Below are 17,627 nucleotides of genomic sequence, written 5' to 3' on the forward strand. Positions count from 1 at the left end.
GAGATTATTTCTGCAACCAGAGCAACTTTGCCTCCAAGAAATTTCTGCAGAACTATATTACCAATCTCTAAAATATGCTGACAATATATTATATTGAAAATGACGTTTCTATAAAGAGGAAAGAGAGCTGACAAGAGGAATATATTGAATATTTAATCCATTATCCCGTCGTCAGGAGGACAAGCAGGGAAGAGAGGAAGGAGGGGAAATGAGGTTGCGGAGCAGAGGTTTGATTCTGCTGAATGTGGGGATTACCACGCCGAAGTTTATATGTATTCCATCATCTTTTCCTTCACCTCCTCTCTCCCCTCTCCTCGGCTGCCGTGTGACTCAGAGGAGTAATCACGTTAAAAGCTTTTCCCTCTCTCTCTCTCTCTCTCTCTCTCTCTCACTCACTCACTCTCTCATTTTCTTCCCCGCTAAGTGATAAAAGGTATGGGAAAGCAAGAAAGGCTTGAGCGCTGCAATCACCCGTTAATTAATTTGGTTTAATTTTACAGTCGGTCTCCGCAGATTCGGAGCGGCCAAATAGCGACCTGTTGCTAAGGGACCCAAATAAAAGTTGGCCGTGTGGAAAAAGGTAAAAAAGGGAAGTTGGAGACTTGGCAGGGATGATTTTCCCTTTCAAGCCAACATAAAGATCACGGTTTATCTGAATGAGATAAACAAAGCCGAGTTTGTGTGAACAGCGTGTTTACGGTAATTTGTAACATATATTGAATAGAGCTACTACAGCGAGACCAGATGCCAGACCAGCGTTAGCAAATCAAACAATCCCCTCAGGCTTAAAACTTCAAAACAACAAATTCAACCACAAGCCATCACAGTATTTGCAAAAGATTTACAAATATAAACTACTACACAAGTTAAAGCTGTAGAGAAATCTACCACAATGGGCACAAAAGCTTTAAAACAAATGCAATAGTCCAGCAGATAACTGAACCGAGAACTTCACTTGTAATAAATTCACTCCTTCACTGTGGCACTTTCACCCACAAAATGCCACAAAACACAATGGAACAGTTATCTGCTGTTTCCGAGTACGAAATTTAGAAATCTGAATTTTCAATTATAACTAAACATGTAAAACAAAAGTCCACTCATGGTAATAAGAGTTGACAAACCTGACAGGTCCTGACAAAAGTGTCAGATTTCGGTGCCTCAAGCTTTTCGTCTTGGTTGCTGAAGTGTTTAATTAGCCTGACGATATGATGGTCTGAAAATGAAGGAAAACTTTGAGTGTCTCAAATTTAGTTGGATTCCTAGTCAGATTCAGGCCTCAGTCTTAAGTCCATGCAAGGTCCATACATAGCTTTGCTGTGATTCCCAGGATTATTGGATTATTTTTTGCTGTAGCTCGACACGACACAGCAGTTTTCACCTCAAAGTAAAAACTCAAAAAGCAATATATTGTTCAAATTTCAGCGATTTTGTCACTTTAATCCACAGATGAATCACATATCACATATCGCAAATCACATATTTAACAATTGATGGCTTTGTTGTTGCATTTTACAGAGATTTGTCCCTTAAAATTTTTGAAAGAGCACGATCTGTTTCCCAGTTTTTTAGTAACTCGGGGTTGCATTGGTTGCTAACTTTTCAATTGTGTGGTCCAGCTTTATGAGAGAGTGAAAGAGGGTGAAAAAGCGATAGAGAGAGAGAGAAAGAGATAGTGGCTGCAGATTTGGGCCAAAGAGCATCTTACTTCTTTTAAGGAGTGCCAGAGGGGTGAGGTTTACTGTGTTTGTACATTTCAGGGGTACTATGGAGTTGGCAAGCAGCCCATCTCAAAAAACTGATGTCCTATGGTGGTAAGCTCCACCCTCCTGCCACTCCAAGCAAAGTAAAACAAAGCCCCACCCCCCCCCTACCTCCCCTCCGAGCCCTAATTTAAACCCCAGTGTTGGGGGCTGTGTACAGGCAGCGTATTAAGACACAGAGATGATTAATTAGAGAGACGCAGAGAAAGAGAGACAGACAGAGTTATTGGAATTATTCTATTTTTGTTATTCCTCATTGAAAAAGACATATTTAAAGGAATATTCCATGTATGTATTGAATAACCTCTGTTTCCCTGCCCCATCCAATGGTGTGATCTGTATCTGCGAGGTGGCGTCACACACAAAAAAAACGCTTCCCTCCGCAGCTCTGCGATGCCAATGTGATGAAATTATTATATCATTATAAATAAATTATTTTTCTTGCTTAAAAAAAAAAAAAAAAAAAAAAGTGAATGTTTGCTTTTGCATCTTTTGTTTGTGCTGTCTGCCCTGAATGTCTTCAAGGTTACTTTCTGAACCGCTATTAATGAGTTTCCCCAGGAGAAGCAACAACGGTGTTGTTAACTGGCCGCTTCTGTCGACGCGGTGAAACGTGAGAAGGCAACTAAAAGCTCTTGATCCGAAGATTATAATCATTATTTACGTATTTTGAATACTGAATGTACGTGGAGCAGAGGCTGGTTTATGAAAGAAACATTTCTACATGACAGAAACCACCTGTGATTCCAGTGTAACAGACCAAATTTCATTTTTGTTTCTGAAAAAAAAATATAAAACCTTGAACATCCTTAAGGACAAGTTTGGAAATTTTGAATCCTGCTGGTTTTTTATAAAAAACAAACAAACATGAAGTTTAGTTAGTGCAAAGTATTAGTATTACTCCTGTTGAAGCCTTACCTGTCTGAACCTTCAGCCACCTGGACCAGAGGCTCCATTTGGTCGTGTGGACGGCAAATCCATGGAAGTCCAAGAGAGGACGGGATTTCAAGGAATGGTGCATTCAAGCACCAAGCTATATACAATACTGTATGTGTATGTTTTTAGTGGGAAAAAACCCTTTATTAACACTTTGCATCTTTGTGTTTATATGTAGAATCCCTTTTTAATTTTAAGTAAAAGGGCTAGACTAAATCATGAGCACTGGAAGACTGTGACAGGGCTGTCCACATACTTTTGGCCATGCAGTGTGTAATTAAAGAGTCATTGTCATGTTTTTCGGTCCCAAAAAGCGAAACTCTCCTTCAACACTCCTTGCATGTGCTGAAAATCAAAGATTGATTATATATAAAGCAGTTTTTGGAGGAACTGTGGATGAAATGTTCCTTTAATCCGTGAATCCAGATCGACGCAGCTCATGGTTTTTATTTAGAAGTATCGGGTTCCCACCCTGAGGTGAGTCTGGAGTTGTATCTGTGTTTCCGTTGAGAACGTGCACGCTGTTAGCTGTTAGCTGAGGATGGATGTTTTCATAATTAGCTGCACTCATCTCCAAAACACAACGAGCCAGTGTTCACTGCAAAAACAAACTCTTGTAATTATCTGCCCCAGTCTTCTCAGGGATGTCTCTGTCTTTGTGTGTGTGTGTGTGTGTGTGTGTGTTCCTGTGTTTCTGTCTTTGTGAGGACCATATCATAGTTTTTACACTTTGTGAGGACGTTTGTTTTGGAAGGACATTTTATCTGATCTTCACTTCCTTTAAAGAGCCGTTTTAAGCTTCTAAGATGTGGTTTTAGGGGTGAGGGGTGGAATTAGGTTTTCGGTTGGGGTTAGAGGCTGGGGATTACATTACGGCTCATGGGGGAGGGGGGGTTGGGGGGGGGGGGGGGGGGGGGGGGTCCTCACGAGTATAGCAGTGTGTCTACAAGTACAAATGCTCGTGTGTGAGTGTGGGTTCAGGTGCTCTATCAAGGCTGCTTCATGTTCCAGCCCTGTAATGACATCCTCTCAGTTAATTGCATCCTTCCTCTTTTGACACACACACACACACACACACACACACACACACACACACACACACGGGGACACAGAGAACAAGTATCTCTTGCTCTGTGTTGACTCACTGTCTTTTTGTTGAGCTCTGGAGCCATCTACTGGATGAATGATGTCAGTGCTTCCCTTTGTAGAAGTTGAGGAAATGCACAAATTTGATAATATGTGAAATTTGATTTATTTTTTTGAAACTATAACTGATCGATTAGATGAAAACCTGCTCTGAGATGTTATTAATTGCACATTTCATCAGGGAGGAGATCAAATATGAAAGTAGGACGCTAAAACCTGGAGGCATGATTTAGTCTACAGATTTAGTATCTGTAAAATGTTCAGATTATCATTAATTTTATTGAAATTATGTAACGAGGGGCATCCGGTGACTGAATGGTTAAGGCTCCTACCGCACAACCGCAACACCCACAGTCTTCCTGCCCAGGAGACCCCTGTTGCATGTCATAACCTTCTCTCTTTGCCCTTGTTTCCTGTCTTTCTCTACACAGTCAACCATAAAATAAAGGCTAAATGCAAAAGGAAAATCTTTAAAAGTAATGAGCCAAAGAAACGACTTGAGGACGACCAAAGTCCCAAAAACAATCGGGTTTTGCATTAAAATTAATTTGCAGAAGCAGAATATTAAAATTAAAAAATGAACCCAGCACAACAAACAACCATCAACTGGTGAAGCAGGTTTTTTGAGCTGACAGCAGAATGATTAGCAGTGGCCATCTTTAAGGTTTAAGAATCTTTTTTTCTTTCTCTGACTTGATTTTAAATAAAATGTATTTAAATATAATCAGATTCTGTATTTTAAGTGGTTTACTACCCTCTCTGGTCTGTACTGATGCACCACACCTAACAGTGATGTCACAACGTACTGACCACTGACACGTCTACTCCACTGCAGTACGTTGAGAGGTGAAACCACAAACAAGCTTTGGTTGCTCTTTAAAGATGAAACTGACTAACAGGAAATCATAAGTTGACGTGATGTTGATGCTAAATTTCCTTGAGACAAATATTAATTAAAAAAATGTTCTTTGCTGCTTGTGATTAAACTAGATTTTTCATTTTCTGTGTGAACCCCGACAACAATTATCCTGATGAATTTTAAACACGAAGCATCAAATATAATTTCTTAAACCATGAACAGAACCAGCACAATGTAATTAAATAGAAACCAATATGAGTTGATCCATAACATGACGATAACATGGATATTTTAATGTTAATGGGCCTGTAATACAGATAATGTGGGGTAAACAGACTTAAATCTGTTTATATATAGATATTAGTAAAGGCCATGAACTGTAAGCACTTTGAAAGTGGTGTGTGTGTGTGTGTGTGTGTGTGTGTGTGTGTGTGTGTGTGTGTGTGTGTAAAAGTGTGTTCAGCAGAGTGATTACTGTAACAGCTTCATAATAAAATGCTTGGGTTTAATTACATTTCTCTCTCCAGTGGCTCACACGTACACACAATCTTTTTGCGCACACACACACACACACACACACATGGGGGGGGGGGGCTCTCTCATCAGGGCCAAACTACCAAGCTCCACTCTTCCTGTTTCTGACAGTGGAGAGCACGCCATGTTATCTATGACAGACACACACACACACACACACACACCAGTGGCTGTAGCGAACACAGGAAGAACTGACAGCAATCTGCACTCAACAGAGAGACCGAAAGAGTGAGATGAGAAACTGGCTTCTCCTCCTGGTGAAGGTGCTTTTCAAATTGAAACATGTTTCTCAATTCGTATAAAAAACAAGGGGAGAAGATGATCGGAAAACCTGCCAAAAAAATACTGATGAAGAAGAAGAAGAAAGAAAGAAAGGGATCAGTTTCGCAAAGCAAAGGAGGGAAAAAGAAAGAGATTAAATTGCTGGAAAAGGGGGGAGAAAAAAATTGAGAGGAAGTGGAACCAAAACAGAAAAAGGGAGGGACAAGGGACTGAAGTCATGTGGGGAGGAGGGAGAGGAGGGAGAGAAGGGAGAGGGGGGAGGAGTAACGTCAAGTACAGGAGAGAAGAAGGAGGAGAGAAGAGAGAAGAAGCAGCAGCATTAGAAAGAGAGGAAGCAGCAGAGGGAGGAGAGACAGTCAAAGAAGAAGAGGATTTTCAACACTGTAAACATCTGGGCTATTTGGAGTACCTGAGAGGGCGAGGAAGGGCCACACACACACACACACACACACACACACACACACACAGAGAGAGTCCTGACTAATGCTCCTACTGGATGGACCGACGCTGCTCACATCCACACCTCCAGCTGTGCACACAGGAGATCGACCTGTGCGACTAGACATGCATTTCTACTATGTGGTGGGTAACACATGGCCCTGTGCGTGCGTGTGTGTGCGTGTGTGTGTGTGTGTGCGTATATTTCTGTCTTTGCGTGTGGGTGAGTGTGTTTTTTTGTGTGGTGTTTCTCGTTGCCGTGCAACCACAACATCTCCATTTCTCTTACATTATGTGGAATTTGCTGACAGGCTGCAAATACGTCTGTGAAATAATGCTGTGAAAGCAATAATAGGAAAGCATGAGCTTCTTTTTCTGCTAAAACTTGTTGATTCTGTGAAGAAATTGGGCTTTAAGTGAAACTAAACACACTTTTTTTTTTGTCCATTTCAACTTGTGATCCACTTTATTCATGAAAATATGTAAATTTAATGCGTAAAGATAGATGAAATGAGGAATTAAAAAGCATTGTTCATCAGTGACAAGTGTAGTTCCTTGAACATCCATGCTTTTATTGCTTTAAACTCAGGCTTTTATTTCCCCCTAGTAATCCTAAATGAATAAATCTCCAACTTTGCCGTTACACCCAGAGACATCAGTCCTGAAAATTAAAAAAAAAAAAAAAAAAGTCAAATCACTTCTTCGTTGGTCTGTGAATGTTGTGAATGCTCCCCTGTGGAATTGGATTCAAGGCTCCACCTCTGTTAGTTTCATAGTTGCGGTTAAAAATAATCATCATCCAGTGGCAGAAACCCAAGAAAAACCAAAAAAGCCAATCAGTTGTTCCCTGGCCTTGGCGCCTATCTGTCCACCGAAATGATGTTTTAGATTCTGAAGTATAAACATATAGGAAAGATAAGAAGTACAGCTACAGGCAAAGGTGGTTTCTAATTAGGTTTACTTCTACGTACAAATACGAAAAGACAGAAAGAGGTGACAAGTGTTTAATGGTTGCGTGGAAACCTGGAGCTCGTTTCCTGAAAGCTCGTGATTCTCCTTTTTTTTCCTCAACTGTACATTTATGGCCTCAAGCATGAGAAGGCAATCTGACACTACGGTTAAAGTAAAGGAACTTAATCCGGATACATTGCTAATTCTGGGTAATGCCTCGGGTTAATTTAGATGAGATAATATTAATGGGAAACATCTTTATATTAAACTAAACGTGGCTCTGGAAATGCATTCATTAGAGGGGAAGATCTGTCCTGGTGCAGACGATTGATCTCGATCATGTCTTTGCAGGTGCTCCAAACTAACGGTCTCAATCTGTTCTTACCGTGTTGCACGATAATCTGAGAGTCCCCTTTATAGTTTTTATACTGCTTTTCCTCTCAGCATGCTGTATACTGATCATGCACAGACACATTAACTCATTTTTTAGTTGATAGCTGATACTAAACAGCTGATACTTCCCCCTGTGGCCTGTTAAACCTCACTGTAATGTGCAGTGACCCGGTGTAGATTAACATTATTGATGGCACAGAAGCCGGCTTTTATGGCAGGGAAACGTGATACCAGCCGTGCGGAGTTAAAAGTCAACATTATTTTAAAGATGCATTAATCAATATTTGATTGCGTGTGATGTAAAAGTAGATGTAATTTAAAACACTCACTCACTCCCTTGAGTTTTCCTTAACGCTTTAGCGTCTTTTTTAGCTCGTAATTTAGGTTTTAGGGGTTGCAGCTTTAATGTTTTGCGTCACTCTCACCGCTCTCAGTCAGCTTTAATAGTAACAGGAGGTAGTTTTTAGCTAGAAAGTTCAGATCAACCCATTGTTTCCTACCTGCACAGCACCAAACAGCAGAGAGACACAGCTAGCTGCTAGCTAGCGAACATTCAGCAGCTAAAGAGGCTGATATTTCCCTCAGGAGCTGGTAGAGACTAAACACAGAGCCAAAAACACAACTTCTCACAGATGCTAATGTTGCTCTATGTGTGTGAACGATGTGTGAGTTTGGCAACTGTTTGCTGACATGTTAACCACTGAAACTTTATAAGGTGATAATGTCAGTGTTGTGTTTACTGCTGCTTCTCAAGTGGCCAAGAAGAATTTAAATAAGCGCTGGAATAACTAAGAACCAGCTCGTGAGTTTACAGTAATAGTCTTTCCTTCCATTAAACAGCAGTTAAATGAAATGTCAAAGTTTTTGTTATTTGTTGTTATTTTTTTATCAGCTCATGCAGTTGTGGTGAGAGCTGAAACAGAAATGTGTGAAGCATCTGAGCGTTGCAGCAGGTAGGATGTTAACACCACACAGAGCCAGTTACTGTTCTGTTAAACGTGGCTGCGCCCTTTTACAATCTACAGTGTGTATTAATGTTCAGTTAGCGTGTGTCTCTGTAAAAGGGCGGGTCAAAGGTTGATCAACGTTGCAGCGTTTGTGATGCGCTATCTGTGCTGTAAGATTAGAGTCGGACTCACGTCTTATTGAAATGTTTGACTCTAATTCGTATAAATCCTCCACTGTGTGGATCCTGCATGAAACAGTTCAGGTGCATTGAGTTCAGCAGGACGAGGCCTGACCCGTCTTGTGCCATAGGGGTGTCACGATCTATTTAGATTTGTTCTCTTTTCCGCTCCCATAGAAGATCGGTAAATAAGGGCTGCCAAAAGGTGTGTGATTTATTGTTTTTTTAAATGAAAGTTGGCTCAGGTGCTTTTTTCTCACATGCAGGTTTTTTGCAGAAGCAGTTGATGAGTGATGAATCAGCATGCACGACTTTTGATTTTTAAGATATCATCAAACCGTGATGATCAGCACATCAAAAATTTGCATATCGCCACATTTAAGCGGCAATTAACTTTTGTGGTTTTCCCATTTTTTGGTGGTTTTGGTTTTGATATAAAATAAACCATATTAACAAGTCACTTCTCCTCATAGTGAGACATGTCTTCTTCTTCCTCTACCAGTAAAGTCTGGTCAAGGACGAAATCGCTCTTGGAGGAGCCCTTTGGTTTTGGTTTTAAAGGACCAGACAGAGCTGAAGACTTGAGTCACAACTAAGTCACAGAAATGAGGATTTGAAACTTGTCTTGTCCTGAACTGAGACTTGTATGTAATGTAAATGAGGCCTGACTGCCTCCAGGCTCTGAGAGAGGTTCAAAGATGGCCGATGATAACCTGGGAGAAAGTTCTTGCTGTCAGAAACTTAGGACGATCAGCTCACGACGTGACTGCTGCTGCGACGTACGTCTACTCACTGACAAATCTTAACCAACAAACCAACGTCTCTCAAGCTCTCTTTGCAAAATTGTCTTCCCAAGTCGGCCTCTTTTCCTGAGCCACGATTGGATCCACATTCTCCCTCTTCTCTTCTTCTTTGGATTATGAGCTTCATTGTTTGCCACTGTAGCAGCACAGACGGATGACCCACGCTGGTGACCTTTTATTCTTGTATATTGACTTGCGTCGTAGCCTGAATATTTGCTTAAACCTCTGCATTGATAGCACTTGGTCTTGGTCTTGGAATAAGACCGTAAAAGGGTTGTTTTTGCCCAACTACACACCTCAAATTATATTCATTACACCTTTGCATTTCATTGAGTCAGTTATGTAACAAACACCAGTAAACGAGCCTTGAAAGGAAAATGTTCAGTTGCTGGAAAGGGCTCGAGTCATTTGCTTCTGTTTTGTCAATTAGCTGCTGAAATAATAAAAAAAAATGATCAAACCAAAAAAAAAAAAAATCTGGAAGGTGCCAAATGTGAGTTTTTGGGTGTTTTTTTATATATTTTTTGGCTCTAATTTGGCAAAAGTTTGCTAGAGAGAAGTGAGAGCAGATGCGTGAGGTATGTGCTTGTGCTTGTGTAACCGCCTGCGAGTGCAACAACGTGGTCACTTCTCTACGAAGGAAGATTGAGAGGCTCTGCCATCTGCTTTGGAGCATCACTTGGCTGCGACGGACAAAACCAAGTCCAGCTAAATCTTAAAGTTAATAGCACACGTTTAGCACTCCTCCTCCTCCTCCTCTCTCTCTCTCTCTCTCTCTCTCTCTCTCCGGTTCCTTCCTCACAGACATTACCAGACAGCTGCATCACTTTCCTCTCAAACCATTATTTCTGCATCTGCCCATCTGTCATCTCTTGTTTCGCTCTCAACAGAACCTTTCTCTCTCTCTCTCTCTCTCTCTCTCTTTTTCCCGCTCCGCCGCAGCCTCTGTCACGGTTACGTGCAGCTTGTATGGCTCAATCACATTTCCTGCTTGTCTGTTTGATTTGTGAATCCGAAGTCCGAAATGTTATTTTGCTCCAAGAAAGGGCCAAATCCCATTAAAGTTCCCGGTATCTCGAGTCACACGGGGTCATGGTTATGGGCCGGGAGCTGCGGCTTTGACCTCTGCACCCGGTGCAGTAGCTTGTTTAGTTGTTGGTGAAGGTTTTCATGCTGTTGTTGAGGTTTATGAACCGTCAAGTATGAGCTTTAAAGGTGAAGGATGCTTGACTTTCTAGCTGTCAGTCTCTGTTCTGGACACAAACGGATCTGAACCTTTGTCAGAAGCGAAGCTGCGAAGCTTCGTTCGCAGAGGCATCATTTAAGTGATTTAATCAGCCTGATTTTGAGACTTGATCCAAAAAAAAAAAGAAGAAAAATGGAGAATGGTTTGTTTTTTAAAATGCTGTTTTAATTGGTGTGTGTCGATATGTGGGAGGTGTGAGGGTGGTGAAGGTCTGTTGTTGTTATTGTTGGCAAGATGTTCCCATTGCTCCATTGTTCTTATGTGGCTGCTAAATTACATCATTATTTTCTGATCGTCTGCTCCAGGGTGAAAATAAAATAATAAAGCATCTAAAAATTAATAACCTATGAAAACACTCCACTGCTGTCGAGGTCTGTTTGTACTGGAACTACTTTACACCAAAGAAATAGTCCTGAACTCTGTTTGCCTTGAGGTCTGTGGATTATTCTACAGAAGCCCAGAAAGGAAAGGAAGAAAGAAAGAACTTAGAAAAATCAGTTGGAGGTTGTTTATACAGATGTTTTTTGTTGTTTCCAAGGTCCAGAATGAACTTTGACCTCATCTTTAAGTCAAAATAAAGTGATCAGAAAAAAGCAGACTAAAAAACAGCTACTAAACAGACCTTAAGGTGAGATTGTTTTATCAACAGAAGTCCAAAAACCAACAATCAAAAATATCTTCATGGCTAGATACCACCAGAGTTAAGTAAGAAAAATATGCTTTCATGTAATTGTAGGTGAACGGACCCTTTAATGAGCTCAGCTGCCTCCTTCAGGGTCAATGCCCTCCTGGTTCACCTCAGCCACCAGGAGCCAATCAGGAGGCAGAAGCTCCTTCATCAAGCCAGTTAGCTGCAGCTGTGTCCAACAGGTACTTCCAGCTTGTGTTGCAGAGGCAAACTTACAACCACAGCCACAGTCATTATGCATTCAATCGTCACGGCACAAGCCTTTGCCTGACTGAGTGAGATTAATGTTCAGAGAAAAGGCCCCCGAGAGATAGAGGAGGAGGAGGTCGGAAATATGACAACAATCTCACCACATTTCCTGTCCTTCTCTACTGGGAAAAAACAAAAGTTATATATATATATATATATATATATATATATATATATATATATATATATGCAAAAGCTGCAGATGAAAACTGTCCAGACCACGTGACGTCTCAGTTTGAAGTTGGGGAACAACGTTGACTGTGGTAAGAATCTTACACGTGCTTTAATCTGATCTTCTCTGGTAGAAGTGAACCATGTTTTAGAGCAATGCATGCAACTTCTCTTAATAATAGTCATACTTTTTATTTATATAATTGTTTCAACACTGTGCTGTTAATGCTAAAATAAATGAGACTATGTTGAAAAAGAAAGATAGAAATAGAGCAGAGAATGAAACGATTAAACAGTGAAACACTGAAAAACACACAAAATGATTTTAGAAAAACTATTCTACTATGAAAGCGAGTAATTTGAAAGACGTTCTTCTTATGTTCTTGCTTTTACCTGGTTGTGATTTACAGATGAAACCTTCATCTTACGTGACTAACTCCTTCAGGAAGGAGTCGCTTTACATTTTATAGCCTTTAATTCATCTCTGGCTACGTGCAACATGAGCTGATCTTTTTTTTTTTTTTAAGGAAATCAGACGATCTGCAGTCTGTGCGTGGAGTTATGTGTTTATGCGCAATGATTTCTTCTTCTTCTTCTGCTGCTGCTGCTGCTGAGGGTGTTGCCTAATGTCTTGGATGCTACGCTTCATAATGAGCACCATATGTCCCATGAGGGGAAGATGAAGCTGAAGGCGTATAGAGAGAGGTGGTAAAGATTTAGAGGGATGATATGATGATATAGGGGAGGATGGGTCGTCGGTGATGAAAGAAGAAACATGAGAGTGTGATGACAGGGATCTTTTGACCTCAGGCTCCCACCACAAACCTCCACCTTCTCTCGGGTGTCACCTCCAGTTCCTCTCAGGTTTCCTCCTGCCTCAGATAGAAACATACACCCAGAGGAGTGTTCTGTCCATATCTACTTTTTGTTTTATCTACTGTCTCTAAGAGTCGACCAGGGGAAGCACAAAAGACTTTCTTTTCTCTATACCTGGGCAGCATGGAAGTCGGTCTTGCGAAGGTAAGACTCTACAAATCTTAGCAGCAGTAAAACGTTGCAGAAACTCTGAAATTTTGACTATTAAATCAGTTTGAAACTCCTATAATACCTTCGATAAATTGTAGCATTTCCCGACAGGAGAGTGTTTGCTTTTCTCCAGAGGGCTTTGGAAAATCATGACTCATTAATTTTTTAAAAAACCGGTAACTCATCATTGTGCTCAGTGTTTCCAGAGTTGGCTGTTGATGTGCGTCCATGCCCCCGCTCCATCTTTACCCGTTCTGGCTGAAGTGCACTATTTTCTTTGTAAATATAATTTTCACTATTGTGCAATGACTAACTCGGATCCCATGATATGTGTTTGTGGTTGGTCTCTGGTGCCCTCACAGATGGTAGAGAAAGCTTCCATGATTTTGATTTCCTGCTCCAGACACTTGATAAGTTGTAGTTGATGATTCTGGCTGGATTTTAAGATTGTTGTTGTTAATTCTGGAAGCTGTCACTGCAGTTTATTTCTTATTTTTCAGTCTTTGTTTAAGTATTTTTTTTGTTGCCTGCAGCTTGTTTACTCCCTGGATTTATGGGTTAAAGCATCAATCTGGTGTTATTCTATATCGTCCTTACTGAAGACGTAAATCTACAAAAGTGAAGTAAATGCTGCATTTGTTGGGGACTATTTTCAGCTGCGGATTAATACACATTTGGTGAACTAGTGAGCATTTACAGCAGCAGGACGTTTTGTTTTTTCCTTGGATTTATTCACAGTAAGAAGAATGTCCCATGAGGCTTTGACAGCGAGCTAGAGGCTAAGACTCATGGGAAATGTAGTTGTTGAAAGCTAATCAGAGGTGATCAGATCTTAACATCTAGTGGATTCACCTGCAGGAACATTGTTGACCCAGTGATTGAATGAATCTCACTGAAATGTGACTTCCCAGTGTGCTGCAGTTCATTAATGTGTTCACCACAGATAAGTCACTGATTACCACGATGGCTATAAATGAAGAGTGACAGCAGTTTCAGTGAGATAAGATATGACTCAGCTTTACCCAGATTGACCCTGATGGTGGTTCATGCGTGACTCATGCTGAACCTCTGTTTAACTATTCTATGATTTCCCAAAAGTCTTTTTCGATCAGCTGTTGGTTACTTCCTCCTTTATTTATTTATTTATTTTTTTAGTGCAAGTTTTAAATGTGTGGGTTTGATTCACTGTAATGTTAATCTCCACCCGGTTTAACATTAAAAATCTGTGCAGACAGACGGAACAACAGTAACTGTGTTTTTACATTTTAACATTTACAGTCGGTTCCCTCCACGCTGCGCCCTCTCTGCTCTGGAGATGCCTTCAAGGTGTTTCTGTGCAGCTGGTGTATGTGGTCATCCGTGTGTGTGTGTGTGCGTATGTGTGTGTGTGTGTGTGGCTGCAGCAGTGGTTTGTGAGTGAGTGCCAGCGCCTTCAGGGTGTCCTCATGAACAGACTGTAATCTCCCATCAGTCGTGCTCGGAGTTACATAACCAGCGTTCAGTGGGTACGTCCAGCTGCAGAAATGAGAGGAATAGTCATTTGTGCTATAGCGCTGGTAACTTAATGTTCTTACCCCTGAAAGGACTTTATTGCAACACATTAAGTCAGTGTTGGCTATCACTGAGTTGTTTATTGTTAGGTTTTATTGTGAAATCTGTCTTCTCCCACAATGTCATATAAATGACCCTGTGGTGGTGGCAGTGATTAGGTGAATTAATCGTGCTCTGGTGCAAATGTTGCCTGTTGTGTGGATGTTTTTAAGCTGATATCATTTGAGAGTTTAACAAACTTTAGATGTAGATGGTATATTATGTTGTAAACGTGACAAAAATTGTATGTGCTCTTTGATGGATGAGATACGAGATGGTTTTCTAAATTCGCTTAAACATATCTGGCAAACGTATACGCTGATATGAAGATATCTGACATAAGCTAATGTCGGCCGATCAGATCTGCCGTGCTGATGTATCAGCCGTGAGTCTTTTGTGAGCTGCATGTGTTGAGCTGCCTCTCGCAAGTTGAAAAGGAGATCTAAACCTAAACTTTTCCTTATGCAAATGTGATATATATACATTTAGTCAATTCCCATATATGAAATATGTGCACATATGAAATAAAAGCACATATTTAAATATGAAACCTAATTGGAAAGTGGAACAGTTTGATAGACGGTATTGACATGTACGTCTAGCCCATACAAATATATATGTATGTTATATTGTAGGCATATGTTACATAAATATATATCCATCCCAAAGCCTGGCAACATGTGACGTTAACAGTTAGGTCGGAGAACATGTTTCCAGAATGAGAAGTTAGACATGTTTTAAAACGAATGAGCAATTAATGAAGAAACATTTTATGTATGTTATTTTTATCTCGTATGATGACATCACTCTTGATGTCATATATTACACTTCTGCTTGGGTTTACTTCCCATGTGTGTCCGTTCCAGCACGTTAAGGATAATTAGAGATGATTTTGCGTGTCATTGCCCTTTTAACATGTGAAGGATGTTCTGTTCTCCGAGAGGACTGTTAAACCTCTCGAATGCAGGAGCCAAGTCTTTACTATTATTGTTTGGGCTTATTTCGCTCTCGGAGAGAGAGGATTTTCTCAGCACATGGTGAAGACAGCGATTCATTGCTGGAGTTTTGTCTCGGGATTCACGCTGGTGATGCTCGTTGCCATGTGGCAGCCTGACAGAGCGAGGAACTGTGGCATGTTTTGGCGTCCTGACCTGCGAGAGGAGCAGATTATTGTTTCGCAGAGTCTCGGTTTATTGATAATAAAACTGTCCTGCTGTAAGCTGTTGTTGTATTACTGAAGAAGAAATCCCACTACAAAGACCCAGTGAGCCACAGAGCTCCGTCCTTTTCCAACAACTATTAAAAATTCATCAGTGAGCCACACTGCAGCATGCTGCTTGCTTCTGTAAACACACTACTGATCCCTTCTTTGATTAATGTTTGGTAAAAAACTACAATACCCAGCTGTTTAAAGGTCCCATATTTTAGTTTTATAGTGTTTTATTTGAAGTGTTGATACCCATAAGAAGAAATCAGAAGAGAGGCTCAGAGCCCCCTCTCTTTCCTCTTGTTTCCTGAGTGATCTAATAGAAATATAGCAGATTTGTGACATCACAAAGTTACAGGAAGTCCTGACAGCTGTTTTTTAAGGCTGAGTTTCTGTATCCAGGCTGTGTGCGTTTCTCTGTGGACTGAGGCTTTGATACTTTCTCAGTATTAATATAGAACCTAGACCTGATCTATAATCACACTACACTACCCCATTCTCCACTTTGATACTTTTGCATCACATTTCCATGTAATGGAGGATTTTAACAGGGATTCTCCTCCTCTCCTCTCTGTGAAGTTGTGTGTGGAGTTGGGGAAATGGCCGAGCAGCTTGTTAATCAGTAGCTGAAGAGACACTAATCACTCTCTGCTCCGGAAAGGATGGATAACATCTGAATCGTGTGTGTGTGTTTTTTTTAACATGTGCATGCATGTGCAGGCACTCAGATTGCACGACTGTAGAGGTGTGTGTGTGTGTGTGAGAGTGTGTGAGAATAGCTTATTTCTATCCTGGGTAGACCTGTACTGAATTATGGCAGGAAAACCACACGATTCCCACTTTCTTAACCCTCAGTGTGTTTAGTCTCCATGTAAATCTGAAGCCAAGGACAGGAAAGAAAACAATGGAAAGTGGAGGAGACAGTTTCCATCTTTTTTTCTTTTTTCTTTCTCTCTCTCACTCTTTTGCTCTGTCTTTGTGTTTATATTGTGTGAAGTGAGTCAGAAAGAGTCATTAGAGAACCAGACCTACATTTTTATGCAACTCGCACAATGAAAAACAGTGCAGTGATGACGGCACCGCCGTTCTATCTCTTCACATACGTCCATCTTCATGCATTCGCCCGTGTCGGCCTTTCCAGCCCTGTGCGCGTGTCAGCGGTTAGGCTTCGTGATAAATCTTCTTGCCGCTTGACAACAAACGTCAGCGTCCGCCTGATTTATTGACATCTGAGGCTGGGGGATCGCTCTAGACCTCGGCTCACATGGCGGGCTGTCTCTGACACTCCCTGAAAGCCTGACAGTAGTTGAGCCACGTCGCTTCGGGGCTTTAGCCACAAAGCCTCGCTCGGGGAGCGGTAATGCTTGAGTGAAGCCCTCGGCCTGCTGTTCAGCAGAGCATCGATCTGGGGCTGTGTTGCACAGGTATTTGATCGTATGAAAGTGAGGGAAGATGGTGTTCAAAAAAGAGATAAACACTCTGTTGAAAATCTAATCAAATAGATAAATCTTCTTGGTGAAGGACGGCAGCTGGAGACCCGGAGTCACTGCGACAGAAACATCCATAAAAGGCCCAATGCTGTGCAATCCGCTTCTCTCACCATTGGTCCATATTTTCCAAAGAATCTTTGCTTAATGACTAAGAATTTTTTCTGGTGGGGCTGCGAAGTCATGAGGAAGAGAGGTGGCATGTTTTGTTGTGGAGAATTTGAGTATTTGGAACAAGCAGATCAGCAGCATGAAGATGGTGGATAGAGACGTACAAGCCTCATTTCCTTTTCTCTGAACCATAGACCTCCATTATCGTCCAAAAACAAATGCATAAAACAATTATATTAATTTCACAAAGAAGAAGAAAAAAAAAAAAAAAACATCTTAAGGTCCATTTACTCAGTTTTTAATCAGTATGAGCCATCTCCATGACAACTGAGGAAACTCACCCTGAGATGTGGCCCAGGAAAGGTCCAGGATACAAAGATTTAATTGATTGAAACTGTGGTACAATCCTTTTTAAATGTTCCTGTATATTCTGTCTACTTTTAAGACTAAACTAATTAACCACTAATTATTTTTAAGAATCGGGTTCAATTTTGTCTATTTCCTATAAGACGACACAAGATATTACTGGAAACCACAGTATGACATCATGTGTTTCAATCCTGCCTTTTACTAATCTGCGCTGTGAGCAGTTTTCTTGGGTTTTAAGGAGATTTGCTGCTG

At 40.9% G+C, this 17,627-nt stretch overlaps 1 protein-coding gene across 1 annotated transcript in view; it reads left to right on the forward strand.

The window, feature by feature from the left end:
- Positions 1-6,049: 6,049 nt before the first annotated feature.
- LOC111233477 (rho GTPase-activating protein 6-like) overlaps positions 6,050-17,627 on the forward strand; it is a 62,523-nt gene continuing 50,945 nt past the window's right edge. Inside the window, exon 1 of the mRNA XM_022761299.1 lies at positions 6,050-6,102. Coding sequence (XP_022617020.1) covers positions 6,085-6,102 — 18 coding nt within the window. The 5' untranslated portion in view covers positions 6,050-6,084. The remainder of the gene's footprint in view (positions 6,103-17,627) is intronic.

This window comes from Seriola dumerili, unplaced genomic scaffold, assembly GCF_002260705.1.
Source record: "Seriola dumerili isolate Sdu_G_001 unplaced genomic scaffold, Sdu_1.0 BDQW01000393.1, whole genome shotgun sequence".
Lineage (NCBI taxonomy): Eukaryota > Metazoa > Chordata > Actinopteri > Carangiformes > Carangidae > Seriola > Seriola dumerili.